General features: G+C 52.4%; 2 protein-coding genes across 3 annotated transcripts in view; one reads left to right on the top strand and one right to left on the bottom strand.

The window, feature by feature from the left end:
• Positions 1 to 8,643, top strand: part of SCNN1B (sodium channel epithelial 1 subunit beta) — a 36,607-nt gene extending 27,964 nt beyond the window's left edge. The window contains exons 9-15 of the mRNA XM_033167548.1: positions 2,059 to 2,157; positions 2,635 to 2,752; positions 4,649 to 4,724; positions 4,905 to 4,962; positions 5,728 to 5,789; positions 7,065 to 7,140; positions 8,068 to 8,643. Coding sequence (XP_033023439.1) covers positions 2,059 to 2,157; positions 2,635 to 2,752; positions 4,649 to 4,724; positions 4,905 to 4,962; positions 5,728 to 5,789; positions 7,065 to 7,140; positions 8,068 to 8,472 — 894 coding nt within the window. The 3' untranslated portion in view covers positions 8,473 to 8,643. The remainder of the gene's footprint in view (positions 1 to 2,058; positions 2,158 to 2,634; positions 2,753 to 4,648; positions 4,725 to 4,904; positions 4,963 to 5,727; positions 5,790 to 7,064; positions 7,141 to 8,067) is intronic.
• Positions 8,644 to 13,142: 4,499 nt separating this feature from the next.
• Positions 13,143 to 15,853, bottom strand: part of COG7 (component of oligomeric golgi complex 7) — a 28,711-nt gene continuing 26,000 nt past the window's right edge. Inside the window, exons 16-17 of one of the 2 annotated variants that reach the window (XM_033167075.1) lie at positions 14,040 to 14,183; positions 13,143 to 13,522 (exon numbers count right to left, since the gene is read on the bottom strand). In XM_033167075.1, coding sequence (XP_033022966.1) covers positions 13,356 to 13,522; positions 14,040 to 14,183 — 311 coding nt within the window. In that variant the 3' untranslated portion in view covers positions 13,143 to 13,355. The remainder of the gene's footprint in view (positions 13,523 to 14,039; positions 14,184 to 15,853) is intronic. The other variant, XM_033167074.1, reaches the window with a different exon arrangement.

Consider the following 15,853-nt stretch of genomic DNA (forward strand, 5'->3'; position numbering starts at 1 on the left):
CTTTTTATAGGGTAGAGGACACTGGGGATGAGTTTATGGATCCAAGGGGGCAGTAGCCCCAAATGATCTGGGAACCACTGGTTTAAAACAACGCAGAGAAGGGAAACATCTTTCAGTGCCCACTCTGTTGATTTTAAGTCACCTTAAGATCGGATGTCTTTCTTTGGGCAGGATTTTGGGTCCCAAGATTCAAGACTTACTCTTAGGTGGGTTTGGAGGCCAGGAAGCAGCTTAGGAACCTGCAGATTATAATTATATATATATAAGCAAAAATGAACAAAGGGGGTGTCCTTGAGCATGTGCAGAGTGCCTTTCCCTTTTCCTTCTGTCCTTGTGTTGGGGGTTGTGGGGCAGTTTTGCCTCCTGGCCAGAGTAGCTCCCAAGCATGCGGGGTGGTTTTGTTTGTTTGGAAGTGACCCATAGCTGTGATTCCTGCATTGCAGTGGTTGGAATAAATGCCCTGTTGGGAGTCCCTTCCAACTTCACAATTCTGTGATTCCCCTGATGAGCAGAGGTTGCCTCTGCAGAGCGGAGAGGGTGGCTTGAGTGGTTGGGACTCTCCTTTGCTGGAGGCCTCTGCTCCTGCCATGCATATTGCTCTGCTGCTGCTGCTGCTGCTGCTGCTGCTGCTTTCTGCAAAGCAAGTCGAAGGGCAAGTTTCCCAGCATTCCTCCCCTCTTGCACAAAATCCCAACAACTGTAAACTGAAAAGCCAAAGTTTGTTTCAGCCAAGGGGCAGGAGGCTGGGGAGGGAGCAGCCGGCTGCCTCCTCCTTTCCCAAGTCCCTCAGTATGTCTCTGCTGCTCTAAATGTGTCTCTGAGAAGGCTGATGGTCGCCTCCTTCTTTCGGCTCCTGCTCATGTAAACTGTTTTCATGTAAACAATAGCAGACAAGCCCTCCAAACATGGAAGGTGCAAGGTGTTTAGTTTCTTCCATAGCCAAAGGCAACTTGCCTTACTCTGCCTCAGCCCTCGCTCTTGTTCCTGGGAGGGGAAATCACCACTCAGGTTGTAAACGACGGCAACAGGTTTAAAAGCCCAGTAAAGTCTATAGTGGGAGAACAGCTGGTAAATAATTCCTGTCTGATGTGTGCCAAGAGGCGAGAACTTCAGAAGCACAGATCAACTATTAACTAGGAACATAGGAAGCAAATGCTTTACTACTACTGAGCAACTGTCCTTCCCTTAAAAACAACACAAGGTTCCAGTCCTCTTCGTTTCTGAATCGAGGGTTGATTTAAAGCGGGACATAGGAAGACACCTGGTCCATCTAGCTCAGTATTGTCTACACTGACGAGCAGCAGATCTCCAGTGCTTCAGGCAGGGGGACATTCCTATTCCTATCTGGAGATGCCATTTGGGATTGAACTGGATGTTCTGCCATTGAGTTAAGCTGCCCTCTGGATGTTTTGGATTACAACCCTTCTCATCCGCCCCAGCCACCAGTGGCTATGTTTCCATACTGTGGCTGATGTCCAAAACATCTGGGCAACACCAGTCTGCAAAAGGATGGACTAGGGAATGTAGGGACATTATAAAATCTGGGGGGAACTTCAGTCCCAAATCCAATATGCACTTTTTTGCCCATTCCAGGCTTAGGATGAGTCAGTTTTTAGACTGAATGGAGCCTCCTAGTCTGCAGAAGATCCTCTCTTGCCAAGATTGAGGGAGTAGGGAGCTGGGTCACAACCACTTCTAAGTGCTGTGATGGGATGTTGGTTGGATTCAGATAAATGGAGCTTCCCCAGTGCTTGGGGGCAGGTTGGTTGGGCTTTTCCCCTGATCCCTCCACTAGGAATTGAGTGGAATCAGCTTATCCGGCCATTGGTCAGGGATTCTTCAGCATTGCAGGAGGTTGGACTAGAAGACCCTTGGAGTCCCTTTCAGCTCTATAATTCTACAATCCTAGGATCTAGTCTCAGCAGGAGGAGAAATGGTGGAAACCTAACTCACCTAGGTTGCCCTCTTCCTCAGGGACAGGTAGCTGGGGCAAGGAGGATTTCCTGACCCAACAAATCCAGAAAGGTTTTACTTCTCCCCTCCTCCTCCTCCCTGCAGGAGGAAACAGTGCCGACTGAGCCCTGCTCCAACTGCACCATGGAAGACCGCAAGGAGAGCTCCACAGGAGGGGTCTACAGGACAACCTACTCCATCCAGGTAAGTAATACAAACCATGTTCTGCTCCCCCTCAACCATCCAGTCAAGCAAGTTTGTCCCAAGTTGTGTCTCCTTGGCAACTTTTGATGCAGTTTCAAGAGGGTCCAAAAGTGGTGGCTTGCTGAGGTCACGGTTGGACCTGACCCAAGGTTTGATTTACCTGTTGCACTCCAAGCCACTCCTGGCTAGAAATACAGGTGATGTCCTCTCTCAATTGGTCTCCCTCCTCACATGGGGGATGGAGGCTGTGAGAGAGAGACTTAACCCAAGGCCCCCCTCTTGGAGGGATGGATAGCTCAATTGGTAGAGCATAAAGCTCTTAATCTCACAGTTGTGGGTTCGAGCCCCACGTTGGGCAAAAGATTCCTGCTTTGCAGGGGGGTTGGACCTTCGTGGTCCCTTCTAACTCTACCATTCTATGATTCCAAGCCCTCTTGGGAACTCGCTGGCTCTAAGCAGAGTCCTCTCTTCCTCCAGGCTTGCCTACGTTCCTGCTTCCAAGATCAGGTGGTGAAGGCCTGTAACTGCTGCCACTACTCCTTCCCTAGGGCCCAAGGGAAGCCTTACTGCAACAATCGGGAGTTTCCAGACTGGGGTGAGAATGGGCACAGAAAGGACGCGGGGGGGGGGTGCTCCCCTTCTTGGGGAAAGTGTGTTTGCCCTGCAAACACTGCCCAAGAAGTCCAGCTTCCTTGTTTAGTTACAGCTGTTTGGTTTATTTAGTGGGTGTTGGATATTGTGTGTGTTCCACCTGTGTAAATGGGTCATTGACCATGATGGATTAGTCAAGCAATGAAGGGACACTGGGAGCCGGGGCAATTGCTTTGAAAGGGCCAAGATTTAAAACTCACGCATCTGTTTTTGTTTTGAATGCTTTTCCAACATTTGGCGGGGGGGGGGGGTTAAGTGAAGTGTCAAAATTTGCAATTTTAGATTCAATTTGTGAAGATTTCTGTTTTGTTTTATTTCAGAGTTTATATACACCACTTGACTGTAAAAACACAACAACCCACCTCAAAGTGGTTTACACAAAAAAGCATTCAAAGTACAAATCAACAATAATTTAAGATGTTTGAAAAGTTTAAATAACAATATATTAAATACAGATTTAAACAATGATGTTTTCAGCAGGTGTGTAGTGAAGGTGCCTGCCTGATACCAATAGGCAGGGAGTTCCAAAGTGCTGCCACATAATAAGGTCAAGTTCTTATGAATGTGGGACGGGTTGCCAGAGCAGTGTGGATCTTCAGTTCTGTTCCAGACAACAGCAGCTTGACTTGGGGTGAGGGCAGTGCTGGATTTACGTATAAGCTAAACAAGCTATAGCTTAGGGCCCCATTCTCTTGGGGGCCCCAAAAAAATTTAAAGGAAAAAAACCTGGATGTACATTTCCAAAATATAAGATAAAAAAATAAAATAAAACCTACATACAACAGTGTTTCTAAATGGCTTTAGATACCTATTAGTTCCATAAATCACCATATATAGCATATATTCAACACAAAAAACAGCGGCAATTTGTTGTTGACAAAGGACAGCTGGACATATCAAGGACCCCATTACCTTCAGTAGCTTAGGGCCACACCAGACCTAAATCCGGCCCTGGGTGAGGGAAGCAGGCATCACAGGAACAATCCTCCTCCCTTTGCAGGGCCGTCTTAAACTTATCTGTCACCGTGGTGCAAGGATCCCTCCGGCGGCCCCCACCCCCACCCTGTTTCCCTCCGGCGGGATGGAGGCTCCCGTGGCGCATGGCGGAGGTGGACGAAGGCAGTGAGCTGATGCCGGGAGGCACTGCGTCCAGCCTCCACAGGGGCGTTGCAAGGGGGGCAGTGGGGGCGGGCCGCCCCGGGTTCCAGGGGAGGGGGGATGACACATGGGCCAGCCCCGCCCCGCCAGCTGACCCGAGCAAGCCGTGGAGCGAAGCCACTCCGCCCTGCGGCCTGTCCGGGGTCCGTCTGCCGGCACTGCTATGGGGCTGCCCCCCGCGATTGGGACAGGGAAGCCCCAGGAGCCGGCGCTTGCTCAGCAGGTTGCCACTGGAGCAGCAGCGACCGAGCGCCGGCTCCTGGGCCTTCAGAGGAGGAAGCCCCAGGAGCCGGCACTCAGTCACCGGGTTGCCACTGGAGCAGCAGTGCCGGTGGGATGGACTGCGCATGCCCGGATTTCCAGGCATGCACAGTCTGTCCCAACGCATGCATCGTGATGTCACGACGCATACATCAGGTCGCCCTGCCACCAGGGGAGTGCCTCGGCACTGCAACGCCGCCCTGGGCACCCGAGGCTTCCTACACCTCTGAGCCTCCACCTCTTCCCAGGCGCCCTCCAGAACTTGGCGCCATGGTGCCCCGCGCCACTAGCCTCTATGGCTAAGACGCCCCTGCCCCTTTGGCACTTCCATGAGCTTTTAAGCCCCGCAAATTCAGCAGGGAGAAAACAACTCCATTGAATTTCCTGAAAGCAAAGACTGTGCTTTCTTTGAACTCTGCAGCATATTGCTTCTCTGAGCTGCGCAACCGACTGGAGATCCGTCAGACCTGCATCGAGTCTTGCAAGGAGACCTGCAAGTAAGTACAGGCGGCGTCCCATGAAGTTCCCGAGGCACGGAAGTCCTGCTGTCTGTCTTGCACTGACCCCTGGGCCTCTTCAGTGGGGCAGCTGGAATAACCCAGCTGGGCTTTGCTGTGCAAAGAGACGGGGAAGGGGAGACAGGGAATGACAACTCTCTTTCCTTCCTTTTTCAACAGCAACACCCAGTACAAGATGACTATCTCCATGGCTGACTGGCCTTCTGAAGCTTCTGAGGTGAGTTTCCTGGGGATGCTTTTGGGGAAATCATTTGGCTTCTGGCTGTTCTGAAGATCTACACGCATTGATTTGGGTAGATGCTTAGATGGTTGGGGCTTTTAAAGCAGCTCAGTCCCAGACTCGGGTGCGTAAGATTTTTTTTTTTTTAAAAGAGAGAAGTGGCTCGATTTAAAAGGGATGAAATTCATTCAATAGGGAATATTAAAATTTTTAAAAATTAAACTCCTGTTTTAAGAACATAATAGCCTGCTGGATCAGGCCAAAGGGGGCCCATCTAGTTCAGCTCCCTGCTTTCACAGGGACCAACCAGATGCCCCATTGGGAAGCCTGCAAGCATTCTCCCCTCCCGTAGGTTTCCAGCAAGTGGCATTCAGTAACATTCAGGTAGAGCATAGCCACATCATGGCAAATAGCCATTGATAGCCCTCTTCTCCATGAATTTGTTTAATCTTCTTTTAAAGTCATCTAGGTTGGTGATTATCACTGCCTCCTGTGGGATTGAGTTCCATAGTTTAACTGCATGAAGAAGTACTTTCTTTTATTTGCCCTGAACAGATAAAAGTGCTTTATGGTTCTAAAAATGTACCCACGTCAGAAAGGCAATCAATTAATTCATTTACATTTATTAATTTGCAAGGCACCTGACGTTGCATGTACAAGTAAGCAAAAGGGCGGGGAGGGGGTGTCCTCCACACAGATGGCAGTCAGAACATCCCTCCCTCCAGGTGTCGTTCATGACGTTCTTTTGTTTCTTCTTTCTAGAACTGGATATTCCATATTTTATCCTATGAAAGAAATAAGTCGCGCACGATCACTGTGGACAAGTGAGTAAAAGCCAGCTGCTCCCTGAGCCACAAGGAGTGGGTGGGGAGAGACAAGGAGTGGGTGGGGGGGTTAGACAGGGAGATGCAGAAGAAGGGAAGGCAGCTGCTTAAGAAGGCAGTCTGGGGCTTGAGAGACAGTGTGGTGCAGTGGTTAGAGTGTCAGAAGAGGACCTGGGAGACCCGGGTTTGGATCCCCACTCAGCCCCGTATGAAGTACACTGGGAGCAATCTTGGGGGCAACCTCACAGGGTTGTTGCGGGGATTCAGTGAGGAGGGGGAGAGAAGCATGTACACCACCTTGAGCCCCTTGGAGCAAAGGGTGGGCTATGAATGCAATAAAAGTCAATGTGTGGTAGAGGCAAGGTTGGCTCCAGGGCTTGGAGGGGCCCGAGGCAAGAACTCATCCAGCCCCTGCCCCCTTCCCTGGCTGCTCCTCATCCCTGCCACCTCTCCCTGCTCCCGTCAGGCCTTCTTGGGATAGTTGCTGCTCCATTTGCATGGCTCTTCTTTTTTGTGTCTGCTCTGGCCACAGAGCACAGGCAAGGACCACCAAAGCCCCCTCTGGCTTCTGAGACTCACCCGGCCTAGCTGCTCTCCCTGCTTTCTGAGGCCCCAGGAGGTGCCAAACCCCCAGCCCCAGAACCCAATTTGGAAAGCTCTCGTGGCAAAGGCAGGCCCAGGAGGAATGCGCTTCAGCCAGCCCCAGCTGTTCCAGGCTGGGTGAGTCCCTTGCAGCAGCTGCCGCCGCATTGCAACCCTTTTGCCTCCACCCATTGCGAAATTGCAGCTCTGCAAAGTGTCTCAGCCTTCTCCCACCCACTGCAACCAGTTTCATCTTGGTTGCTGCGGAGCAGCTGGAAATTGGACAACTGTCCCCAGGTTTATAGGCCTGCTTTGTAGCTGCAGCAGCTGCCAAAGCCTTGTTTTCCAAGCTTTCCTGTGTGCCACATACACCAGAGCCACCAAGTGAGAGTGGGGTACATGTGGCGTGGAGAAAATGGATAGGGGAAACTTTCCCCCCCTCTCTGCTAATGCTCAGAAGTTGTGAATGTCCAGTGAAGCTGGGAGATTCAGGACAGATGGAGGAAAGTATTTCTTCGCACAGCACAGTGAAACTGTGGAACTCCCTGCCACAGCAGGGAGTAATGGCCACCAACTTCAGGGTAGGAACCTATACGGAAGGGAATGGCAGAATCTCAGGCAGCAGCTTATCAGGCCTGGTGAATGAATGTTTGAGGAAGAGGAGCTCATCGTTTCTCCTCTCGCTTCCTGCAGGAGTGGAATCATCAAGCTCAACATCTATTTCCAAGAGTACAACTACCGAACCATTGTGGAGACAGCAGGGACAACTGTAAGTGGGCTGGGTCCAGATCCCCTTGCTCAGCCTATTCTATGAAGCACAGGGTGCAGGATTGTCCAATAGTAATGAGGGATGTGTTTTAAACCCCACCCTCTGCACTGGAAATGCATTTCCCTTCTCTCAGGTGTCTCCTGATTTGGCTTTTGTTTCTGAGTTGTCACAGAAACTGTCTCAGGGATGCTCTTATTTCACATGTTGCAAAGGGTGAGTTGTGGCCTCTGGGAAAATACTGATTTGGTGTTAAAGGATGGGAGCCGTCTGTGAGCAGGAAAGCTCTCCAGGACTATGATGAGATGGGAAAGACCTCAAAGCTCATTCCAACTTTGGAATAAAGACAAGCTTAAACTGTTCACTCTTCAGCTTTTGAATCTCCAGCACCCCCCCCCCCCCCCGATAATTTTATTTAAAAGCTAAAGTCTTGTTAGCTTCCCCTCTGAAATTTGGTTGTGTCCTTGGCTGGGAATACTGCAATACAGTCATACCTTGGTTGTCAAACGGAATCCATTCTGGAAGTCCGTTCAACTTCCGAAAATGTTAAACAACCAAGGCGCAGCTTCCGATTGGCTGCAGGAGCTTTCTGCACACAATCAGAAGTCACAGAAGCTGTGTCGGGCGTTCAGCTTCCAAAGAACGTTCACAAACTGGAACACTCACTTCCGGGTTTGTGGCATTTGGGAGCCGAAACATTTGACTCACAAGGCGTTCGGTATCCAAGGCACGATTGTAAAATGAAAAAGGACATAAATAAGGACTTTTGTGATTAAAGTCCAGTGAGGATAAAAAGCCGATTCCATCCCCCAGGACTTGTTCCACTGAAAGGCCATCCTCAAAGCAAACAGTTGCCCCACTGGGGTCAGGACCCCCCTTACCTCCCCCCACTCCCAATGCCTTCTCACCCTGTGATTCTTCCCATTGCAGGTTGTCTGGCTTCTCTCAAGCCTGGGTGGCCAGTTTGGCTTCTGGATGGGAGGCTCTGTGCTGTGCATCATTGAGTTTGGAGAGATCCTCATCGACTTTGTCTGGATCACTATCCTGAAGCTGATAGGCTGGTTCAAGGGGCTGAAGAGGAAGCCCAGCCAGCCCCCGAAGCGGGACGCTCTTCCCACCGTGTCCGAGAGGGTGGAGGCTCACACCAACCAGGGCTTCCAAGGGGAGGAGGAGGAGGGAGCCGATGACAATCCTGGGGACGACGAATTTGCCGCAGATGGCGAGGCTGGGTCTGAACCAGGAACGCCACCTCCCAAGTACGACTCCCTCCGTGTGTCGGACATGGATGTCATGGAGATGGATAGCGATGGGGAAGCAGATCCAACTAAAGCTTAATGCCCAGCCGATGTGGAGCCAAGAAACCCCACTCTGTCCTCCAAGGGAGCTTTGTAGAATTGCAGAATGGAAGGGACCTAAAGGGTCTTCTAGTCCATGCAGGAATGCCCGCCCAGGCAGCCTACTCCTTCTCCCTCAGCTCCTTGCAGCGTGGGACATTTGGGAATTTAAGAGTGGTTCAGCTTTTGTCCCGATTGGATTGCACAGAGGTCAGGGCATGCCCAGTCTGCTTTGAGTGTCTGTTCCGCTTTGTTTACGGCAAATGTGCATTCATTCCGATTCACTTGCATAATCCAATAGTTCATCATTGGTACATTTCTCTGTCACTATCCTAACTGCCCAAAGTCTGTCTGTGGTGGTGGGTTCCCCCCCCCCCCAGTGGATTTGTTGAGTTAGGGTGGCAGAGCACTTTTAAGAACACAAACACAGATGTTCCGGTCTGTGCTGGACTCCCCCCTGCAAAACACTGACCAGTTGGAGGTCTCCCATTTTGCTCACCTGCCTAGTTGGGGCATCATATCTGGCTGGTGGAATGTGCATGGCCACAGCTTCTGTGGAACCCTTTAGGGACGGGCAGAGCCTGAGTTGTGGAAATGGGGGTTATATTGCAAAGCTCCGTCCAGACGCCTCATTTAACCCAGCCAGGGCTGACGTTTCAATGATGCTGGAACCCTTTTGCTGTCTGCCTGAGCTGGCTGGCCATGCACCTGACTCTACTGTACAAACTGCTGCCCTCAAACTTTGGGGTTTCGAAGGTGGTGACACTGCAGGGAGGGGAGGGAGTTTTTGTTTGGAGGGAGAGGGTAAGAGTCCTTTGCAGAATACCAATTCACCTGTGGTGGAAAACATTTTAATGAGCTGGACTCCTTGTGGGTGGGGTTTATTTTAGATGAAGAGATGCAGTAGGGGAATCCACCATCAACCTTGTGCTTGTTAGAGAGCAATACAAGCAACCTGCCATTTCCTACAGCTCGGGCCTTTCTGTGGGCTAACAATAAACGAGACAGACAGAGCAACTGCCTTGCCTGCTTCTTCAAACCTCCTCTTCCTGCCCTCTCCTCTACTTGACATGAATTGGAGCATAGGCTAACGTGCTCTAGGAAAAGAGGCACACCAATAAAGATGCTGCTTCCTTTTCGATCTCTTTGGCAGAACGAGCCCAGTTTTGGTTGGCAACCAGGTGGCGTCTTCCTCTTGGCAGACACTCTTCCAGCACGTGGGAGCCTCTGTGATGCACCAGCCTCCAGCGAGGAAGGCGGCTTACGCCTTGTGCCAGCTATACACACAGACACACATGCACATGTTTAGTATAAAATGTATAAAGGTCTGTGCAACTGGCCTCTTTCTGACCTAGTGCCAATTAGCAGAAGAGCTGGGACAAGGGGAGAACCCCACAGAGCTAGAAAAGGTAGATGAGCATCACATCAGGCAATGCTTCCCTGGGCTAATCGCCTCCTAAAGGGAGCTCAACGATACAAGAGGGCAAAAGGGGAGTAAATACCTCCCTGGTGGGGATATATAGATACTGCTCTCTGGCCACCTGACTCCTGCTTTCCTGAACTGCACTCCCCTAAACTAACCTGGGAGATGGAGGAGGAGGAAGTGGTAGGAGGGGTTCAAAGGATCAGGCTATGCGAGAGGCCAAGTGCCTGAAATGCTCCACAGCCCCCTGTCTACCACGGACAGCGCCTGCCTCTCCTGTCATGGCTATTGACACCTTGCATTAGACAGATTCCAGGCCCCAAAAGTCACCTAAACTGGGAAGGGAAGAGAGAGAGCTGCTTTTGGGCAACAAAATATCTGGGACTGGGCTGTGCAGAGATGATGGGAAGGTGATAGCCTCAGGGTGGTGGGGGAGGGGGGAAGAGACCTTCCTTCAGCCAAGCAACCAGCCAGCCAAGGCTCCAGCTCCTTCCTCCCACCCCCACTGACCATACCGGAGGACACAAAGAGCCCCAGAGCTGCAGAGACGGACCTTCCCTTTGCAGCAGGCCTAGAGTTGCCTCGTGCAGGAGGAGCCTTGCTGCAGCCTTCCAGAGGCTGGCCCTTCCCAACCCCCCAGCACTGCTGTTGCAAGTCTCTCCACCGCCCTGGGTGAATCAAGAGCTGAGCCACGAACAAGCCCATAAAAATGGGCAGGATGGTGGCGAGGGCAAAGTGATCCCAGGAACTAGGAGAGGCCACCTGCTCCAGACAGCTGGATCCGGTCTGTGCAGGCCAGCGCCTGGCTCAGGCTGTCCCTCGGAAAGGGGCCAGCCTGACGGACCAGCCCAGGAGGAACGTCCACAGCCAGCCCATCCCACCTGGTAGCCAGAGCACATGGCAAGGCTGTCCTCAAGGGAGGATGCTGTGCCAGGCAAGCAAGGACTAAGCCTCACAATTGTCGGCTCTCCTAAGCCAGGCTCCCCCCCCCCCCGGCCTTCCCAGCCTGTTTGGCAAGTTGCAGAAAACAGCACCCAAATGCCATGTGCGCAAAACTGACACCTGCCGCAAGGTGGGCTGGGGGGAGGAGAGGGTGCAGTCCAAGCCTCACGTTGCTCTCCTGCCTGCTCCTCTCATGCTGTGCCCTGAGCCCGGAGAAGAACACCCCTCACCCCTATGCTGCCGGGTTTTTATTTTTTTGTTACAGAGCCAGAAAGAGGGCCCTTGAAACAGGCAAGCCCTGTCAGCTCACCTTGCATAACCCACCAGACCAGGCCAGAGTTTGTTAACCCCAGACTTGGAGGAGAAGGAACATTTTAGGTGCAAGCTTCACTAGGCTGCACCAGTTACAAGCAGATGCAAGTTTTGAATTTGACCAGAGCTCTGGCAGCTAAAGAATTGTGTGTGAAATGCAAAAGCCTGTCCATCTCCTAGAAAAGTCGAGAAAAGAAACTGTGCTGCTTTCTCTTCTTGCCTGTCCTTGTGAGTTCAGAGGTTTTAGCCCTCATTAAGGATTTCCATTAGACCAGGCAAAACGCTCCCATTGGTGAAGCACCTGCTTCTTGCAGTGATCAGCCAGAAGTCCCAAAGCAAGATATGAAGGCAAAAGCCCTCTCTCAATCTGCTGCCTCTCATGCGGAAGCCATTGTAACTGGTAGCTTTCGGCCATAGACAAGGATGGCCACTGAGTTGAGCGGATTTCACACAGGAATGAAACAAATTCACGGAGTTGAGGGCTATCGGAACACCTACTAGTCGTGACGCCTACATATTACTTTCACTGACAGAAACAGGACTACAACAGTCTTTTACCTGATCTAGCTGAAGCCAGACTCTCCTGCTGTTCTCAGCCATCCTGGCTGCCCTATGTTCAGTTGAGGCAAGAACAAATTAAGAGCTTTTTAGAACCGGTGACTGGATTTTCCCAGGAAGGAACACGAGCATCGCATCCAGATTCCAAGAAAGGAGCCTGGGCCTCTCACAAGGCAGGCAGCGTTAATCTCATTACAGCAACCCACAGAACTGGTTCCCTCGTCTAGCAGGCACAGCACAGACAGGTCCCTTCAGGAGGAGCCTCTAACTGCTGCGTGAGGACACCCTTGAACAAGAGGTGCTTGATACCTGGCAGGCATCATGCCCCATCATGCCAGAGCCGGATCAGATTAGCAGGAACTCCCCATTCCTCCAACTCAATTGTGCCTGTTCTGGAGTTTCCAGGTACAGACATCCCCCCACATACACACACTTGTGCACGACCACGTATACACATGGCACCAGGAAATGATTGAATTCATACCCAGAAATAGAGGGAGAGAGCTGGAGAGTCCTCGTGGCTCATGAGAAGCACCTCCCCAGAGCCCAAAAAGGGCTTCCACGAGGGTGGAGATGAAGTGCGCAACAGGGCTGTTTAGGCTGCTCAACTTCCCCTGCAGCAGCAGCTTTTCCATGCAGCCTCCAGCCAGCCCCAGAGCCAGGGCCGGAGCAAGGGGGCATTGGGGGTGGTCCGCCCCGGGTGCCACCCTGGAGGAGGGGTGAGACTCAGTGCCACCCCCTGCAACACCCAAGCCGAGCCCGGCAGCCCGGCCAGACTGCACATGTGTGGCAGCCTGGACGGACTGTGCATGTGCAGTCCCGAGCAGCAGCTCGTCCGTGCGGCGGCTACTCACAAGGCTGCCAGGCATGAGCAGCAGCATGGACAGACTGCCACAGCCCATCCATGTGGCAGCTGCTCACGCCCGGCAGCCCGGAAGACTGCACTCCGTAGCGTGCATGTGTTGTGCGTCATGACGTCACGCCAGATGTGCACTATGGAGTGGCACCCTGCCCCCGGGGGGGTGCCCCCGCATTTGCTACTCCAGGCGGCCAAGCAGCTCCGTACGCCACTGCCCAGAGCTTCAATTCCAGTCGTGGATATTTTTGGTACTGTATTTTTTTTAATCTGGATTGGAGAGAGAGCAGCAGAGAGGGCATTTAAAGGGTGTTTAGAGGCTGTTCCCCACTTACGTGATTTTCCAGGGTGCCAGAACATAACCCCTGCGTAAGTTGGGAGTGGTCTGAAGTTGCAATCAGAACAGCAGCTGGGTGCAGGTCGAGGAGCCTTGCCCCTTCACCCCCCCACCCACTTGGTCTGATTCCAGCAACCATTCTCCCAGCATGGTGATGGGTTCCTCCACCCCAAGGTGACAGCACTGTTTGCATATGCCCAAGGTCTCCCCAATCTCCAAATAAGCCTCCTTGGGGAACATCTGCCTCTTTTAAGAAATTTATTGAGCGACTTACAAATAAACCCTCTCCCTCGCAAGTGCCCACATCTCTTCTGTGCTTCGACAGCGTTCCTCCACCTGGGAAGGAGTCCATCCGTCCTGCTGCAAGGAGTTCCAAGCCTCCACGTACCTTGGATGTTTCTGCATCCAAGTGCCAGTCTAGGACTCTGAACTTTGTGCTAGGAGCAATCAAGGAGTTTAGTAGTCCAGGCCCCTCATGGCTGCGATGCTGGTGGCCAAGCGGCGGGGAAAGCTTTTGGCCGTCTGCTTGTAGTCCTCAGGCTTTGTCTTCAGGAGAGCCACCATGTTCTGCAGAGCCTTGGAAGGCTGGAGGCCCAAAGCATCCATCACGTTGGCCAGGTAATCTGCAAGGCCAAACGCCGGTCAAAGGGAAAAGAAAGAGACCAGGCAGTCCCCTCCCCACTCCTGACAGCCAGGCGTGAGATCGGTCAGGACCAGACCTCGGCCCAATTCAAAGCCCTGATTTGTCCAAAGCAGCTGACAGCTCCACCCAGAGGAAGGGGTGAGCCCCAACAAGGTTGCAGCCAAAATCCTTGTCCTGGTGGAGATTCCCAGGGGATCTTCACTGACAGGCAGTGTTGTATAGTGGTTAGAGTGTTGGGCTAGGAACTGGAAGGCCAGGGTTCAAATCCCTGCTCAGCTATGAAACTGACTGGGTGACTTTGGGCCAGTCAGTGTCTCTCAACCTGACCTAAGAGAACCATGTATCCCACCTTGGAAGAGTGGGATAGGATGTAAATAAATAAATAGATAGATAGATAGATAGATAGATAGATAGATAGATAGATAGATAGAGGTTGTGAGGATCGTAGCCAGAGAGAAACCACCATGTCCCTTCTGCAGAGTGGTGACTACCCTTACCGATATCCGTAGCCAGCTGCTTGGTGGAGTGCGGGGTGAGCTCGGGGATCTGGAGAATGACCTCGCAGTACGTCTGCATCGTGGCTCTGGCGAGGGAGCCCAGCCAGTAGTCGGCCATGTTGTCCAACTCGGGGAGGTCATCACCTGGGGGCGACGGGGCGGAGAGGGGGGGCATGTCAGTTGGAAGTCACCAGAATTTAGTTCTGGCACCTCTCAGGTGGGCGCCATTGCCATTCTAAGAGAACAAGGGAGGTGTTCACGGTGAATGAAGTGTTCTATGGCCTGAAGGAGAGTGGCAGCCCTCGTCACTAAGGACACCAGCTGTCCCCAGCACCAGTTCCAGCGCCCCTGCACTATCCTGCCCCTCGGACTAGGGCTCCCCAGCTAGGCCTGTCAGGGGAAGGGGTCATAGCTCACGGGAAGAGCACCCATACTTTGCACGCAGAAAGACCCAGGTCCCATCCCCAATGGCATCTCCAAGTGGGGCTGAGAATGTCCCCTCTCCGAAGGAAACCCTAGATAACTGCTGCCCGTGCAGATGACCTGAAAGACCAACAGCATGATGGTTCCTCAGTTCCAGCATTTGCTCAGCTGAAGGCAATGTAAGGAAGAGGAAGAGGAGGGGAGACACCCACTCTTGGCCCGCTGGGGCACCGCCGAGCAGGCTGCCAGCTTTCGATCCACACACCGCTGCTCTTTTGCAGGGAAAACCCCCAAACCACAAGCAACCTGCAGGTTTTTAACTTTTGCCTGACCCTTCTTTCATCTCTCGCTCTTTAGGAAGAACTTTAAGGCACTAAAAGCTGCTGCAGGGGAAGTTGAGCAGCCTAACAGGGCTAGCAGAGTACAGCTCTGGAGAAGACCTCCAGCGGGAGGGAGGGAGGGAGGGAGGGAGGGCAATCACTAAGAACAAGTTACAGACAGAGTCCATAAAGGCAATGCTTGGCATCCAGAAGGACCTGGACAGGATTTTGGAATCCAAACAGCAGCCTAAATTATACCCAGAAGTCTAGTGCCAGGGCAGACTGCCTTACACTGAGTCAGAAAACTGGCCCATCTAGCTCAATATTGTTGACACTGATTGGCAGCAATGGCTCGCCGGGGTATCAGGCAGGGGACATTCCCTGGGACCTGGTTGGTTTTGCATGCAAATCTGATGTTCTGCCACTGAGTTACTACAGCCTTCCCCAAAAAGGAAACTCCTGGGGCACCAGCAGCCCATTTGGCTCCAGGGAACAACTCAGAGATGGCTTCCAACCCTTCAAACCATAAGCCAGCGCCACAGTCCTCCCAGACAGATCTGGTCCAGGGTGACGGCATGCCCTGAGACACACAGACAACTGCTTTTGTACAAGGGGCTGAGCGCCAAGAGGGAATTAGAACATGGTGGCCTGGGCCACGGCCAACACGCCCCCCCCCTTCCCAGCCCATGGGTAACAAAGGCAAGATTAGTCATGCTCTGCTAATGTTTCCCTGGCAGAGACTCCTGGGCTGAGCCGTGCGGTGGGTGCCCTACTCCCTTCTCATCATCCCAGCACCCAATGCTCAGGAAGAAGTGAGGGGTGAAGAGGGGACCCTCGAGGCAAGGATGTCTTCCAAAGGAAGCCAAATCCTGATCCTGGCCAGGGTGAGGGAGTGATGTAGGATTGCCCAGCTCCAGGCACAGCTGCCCAGCTCCAGGCACAGCTGTCCAGCTCCATGCTGGAATAAGCCTGGAGAAGAGGAGAACTGAGAGGTGATGTGACAGCCACCTTCAAATATCCGAAGGGAATATCTGCAGGGAAGATGGAGCCAGCTTGTTTTCTGCGATGGCT

Source organism: Lacerta agilis, chromosome 13, assembly GCF_009819535.1.
Source record: "Lacerta agilis isolate rLacAgi1 chromosome 13, rLacAgi1.pri, whole genome shotgun sequence".
Classification (NCBI taxonomy): domain Eukaryota; kingdom Metazoa; phylum Chordata; class Lepidosauria; order Squamata; family Lacertidae; genus Lacerta; species Lacerta agilis.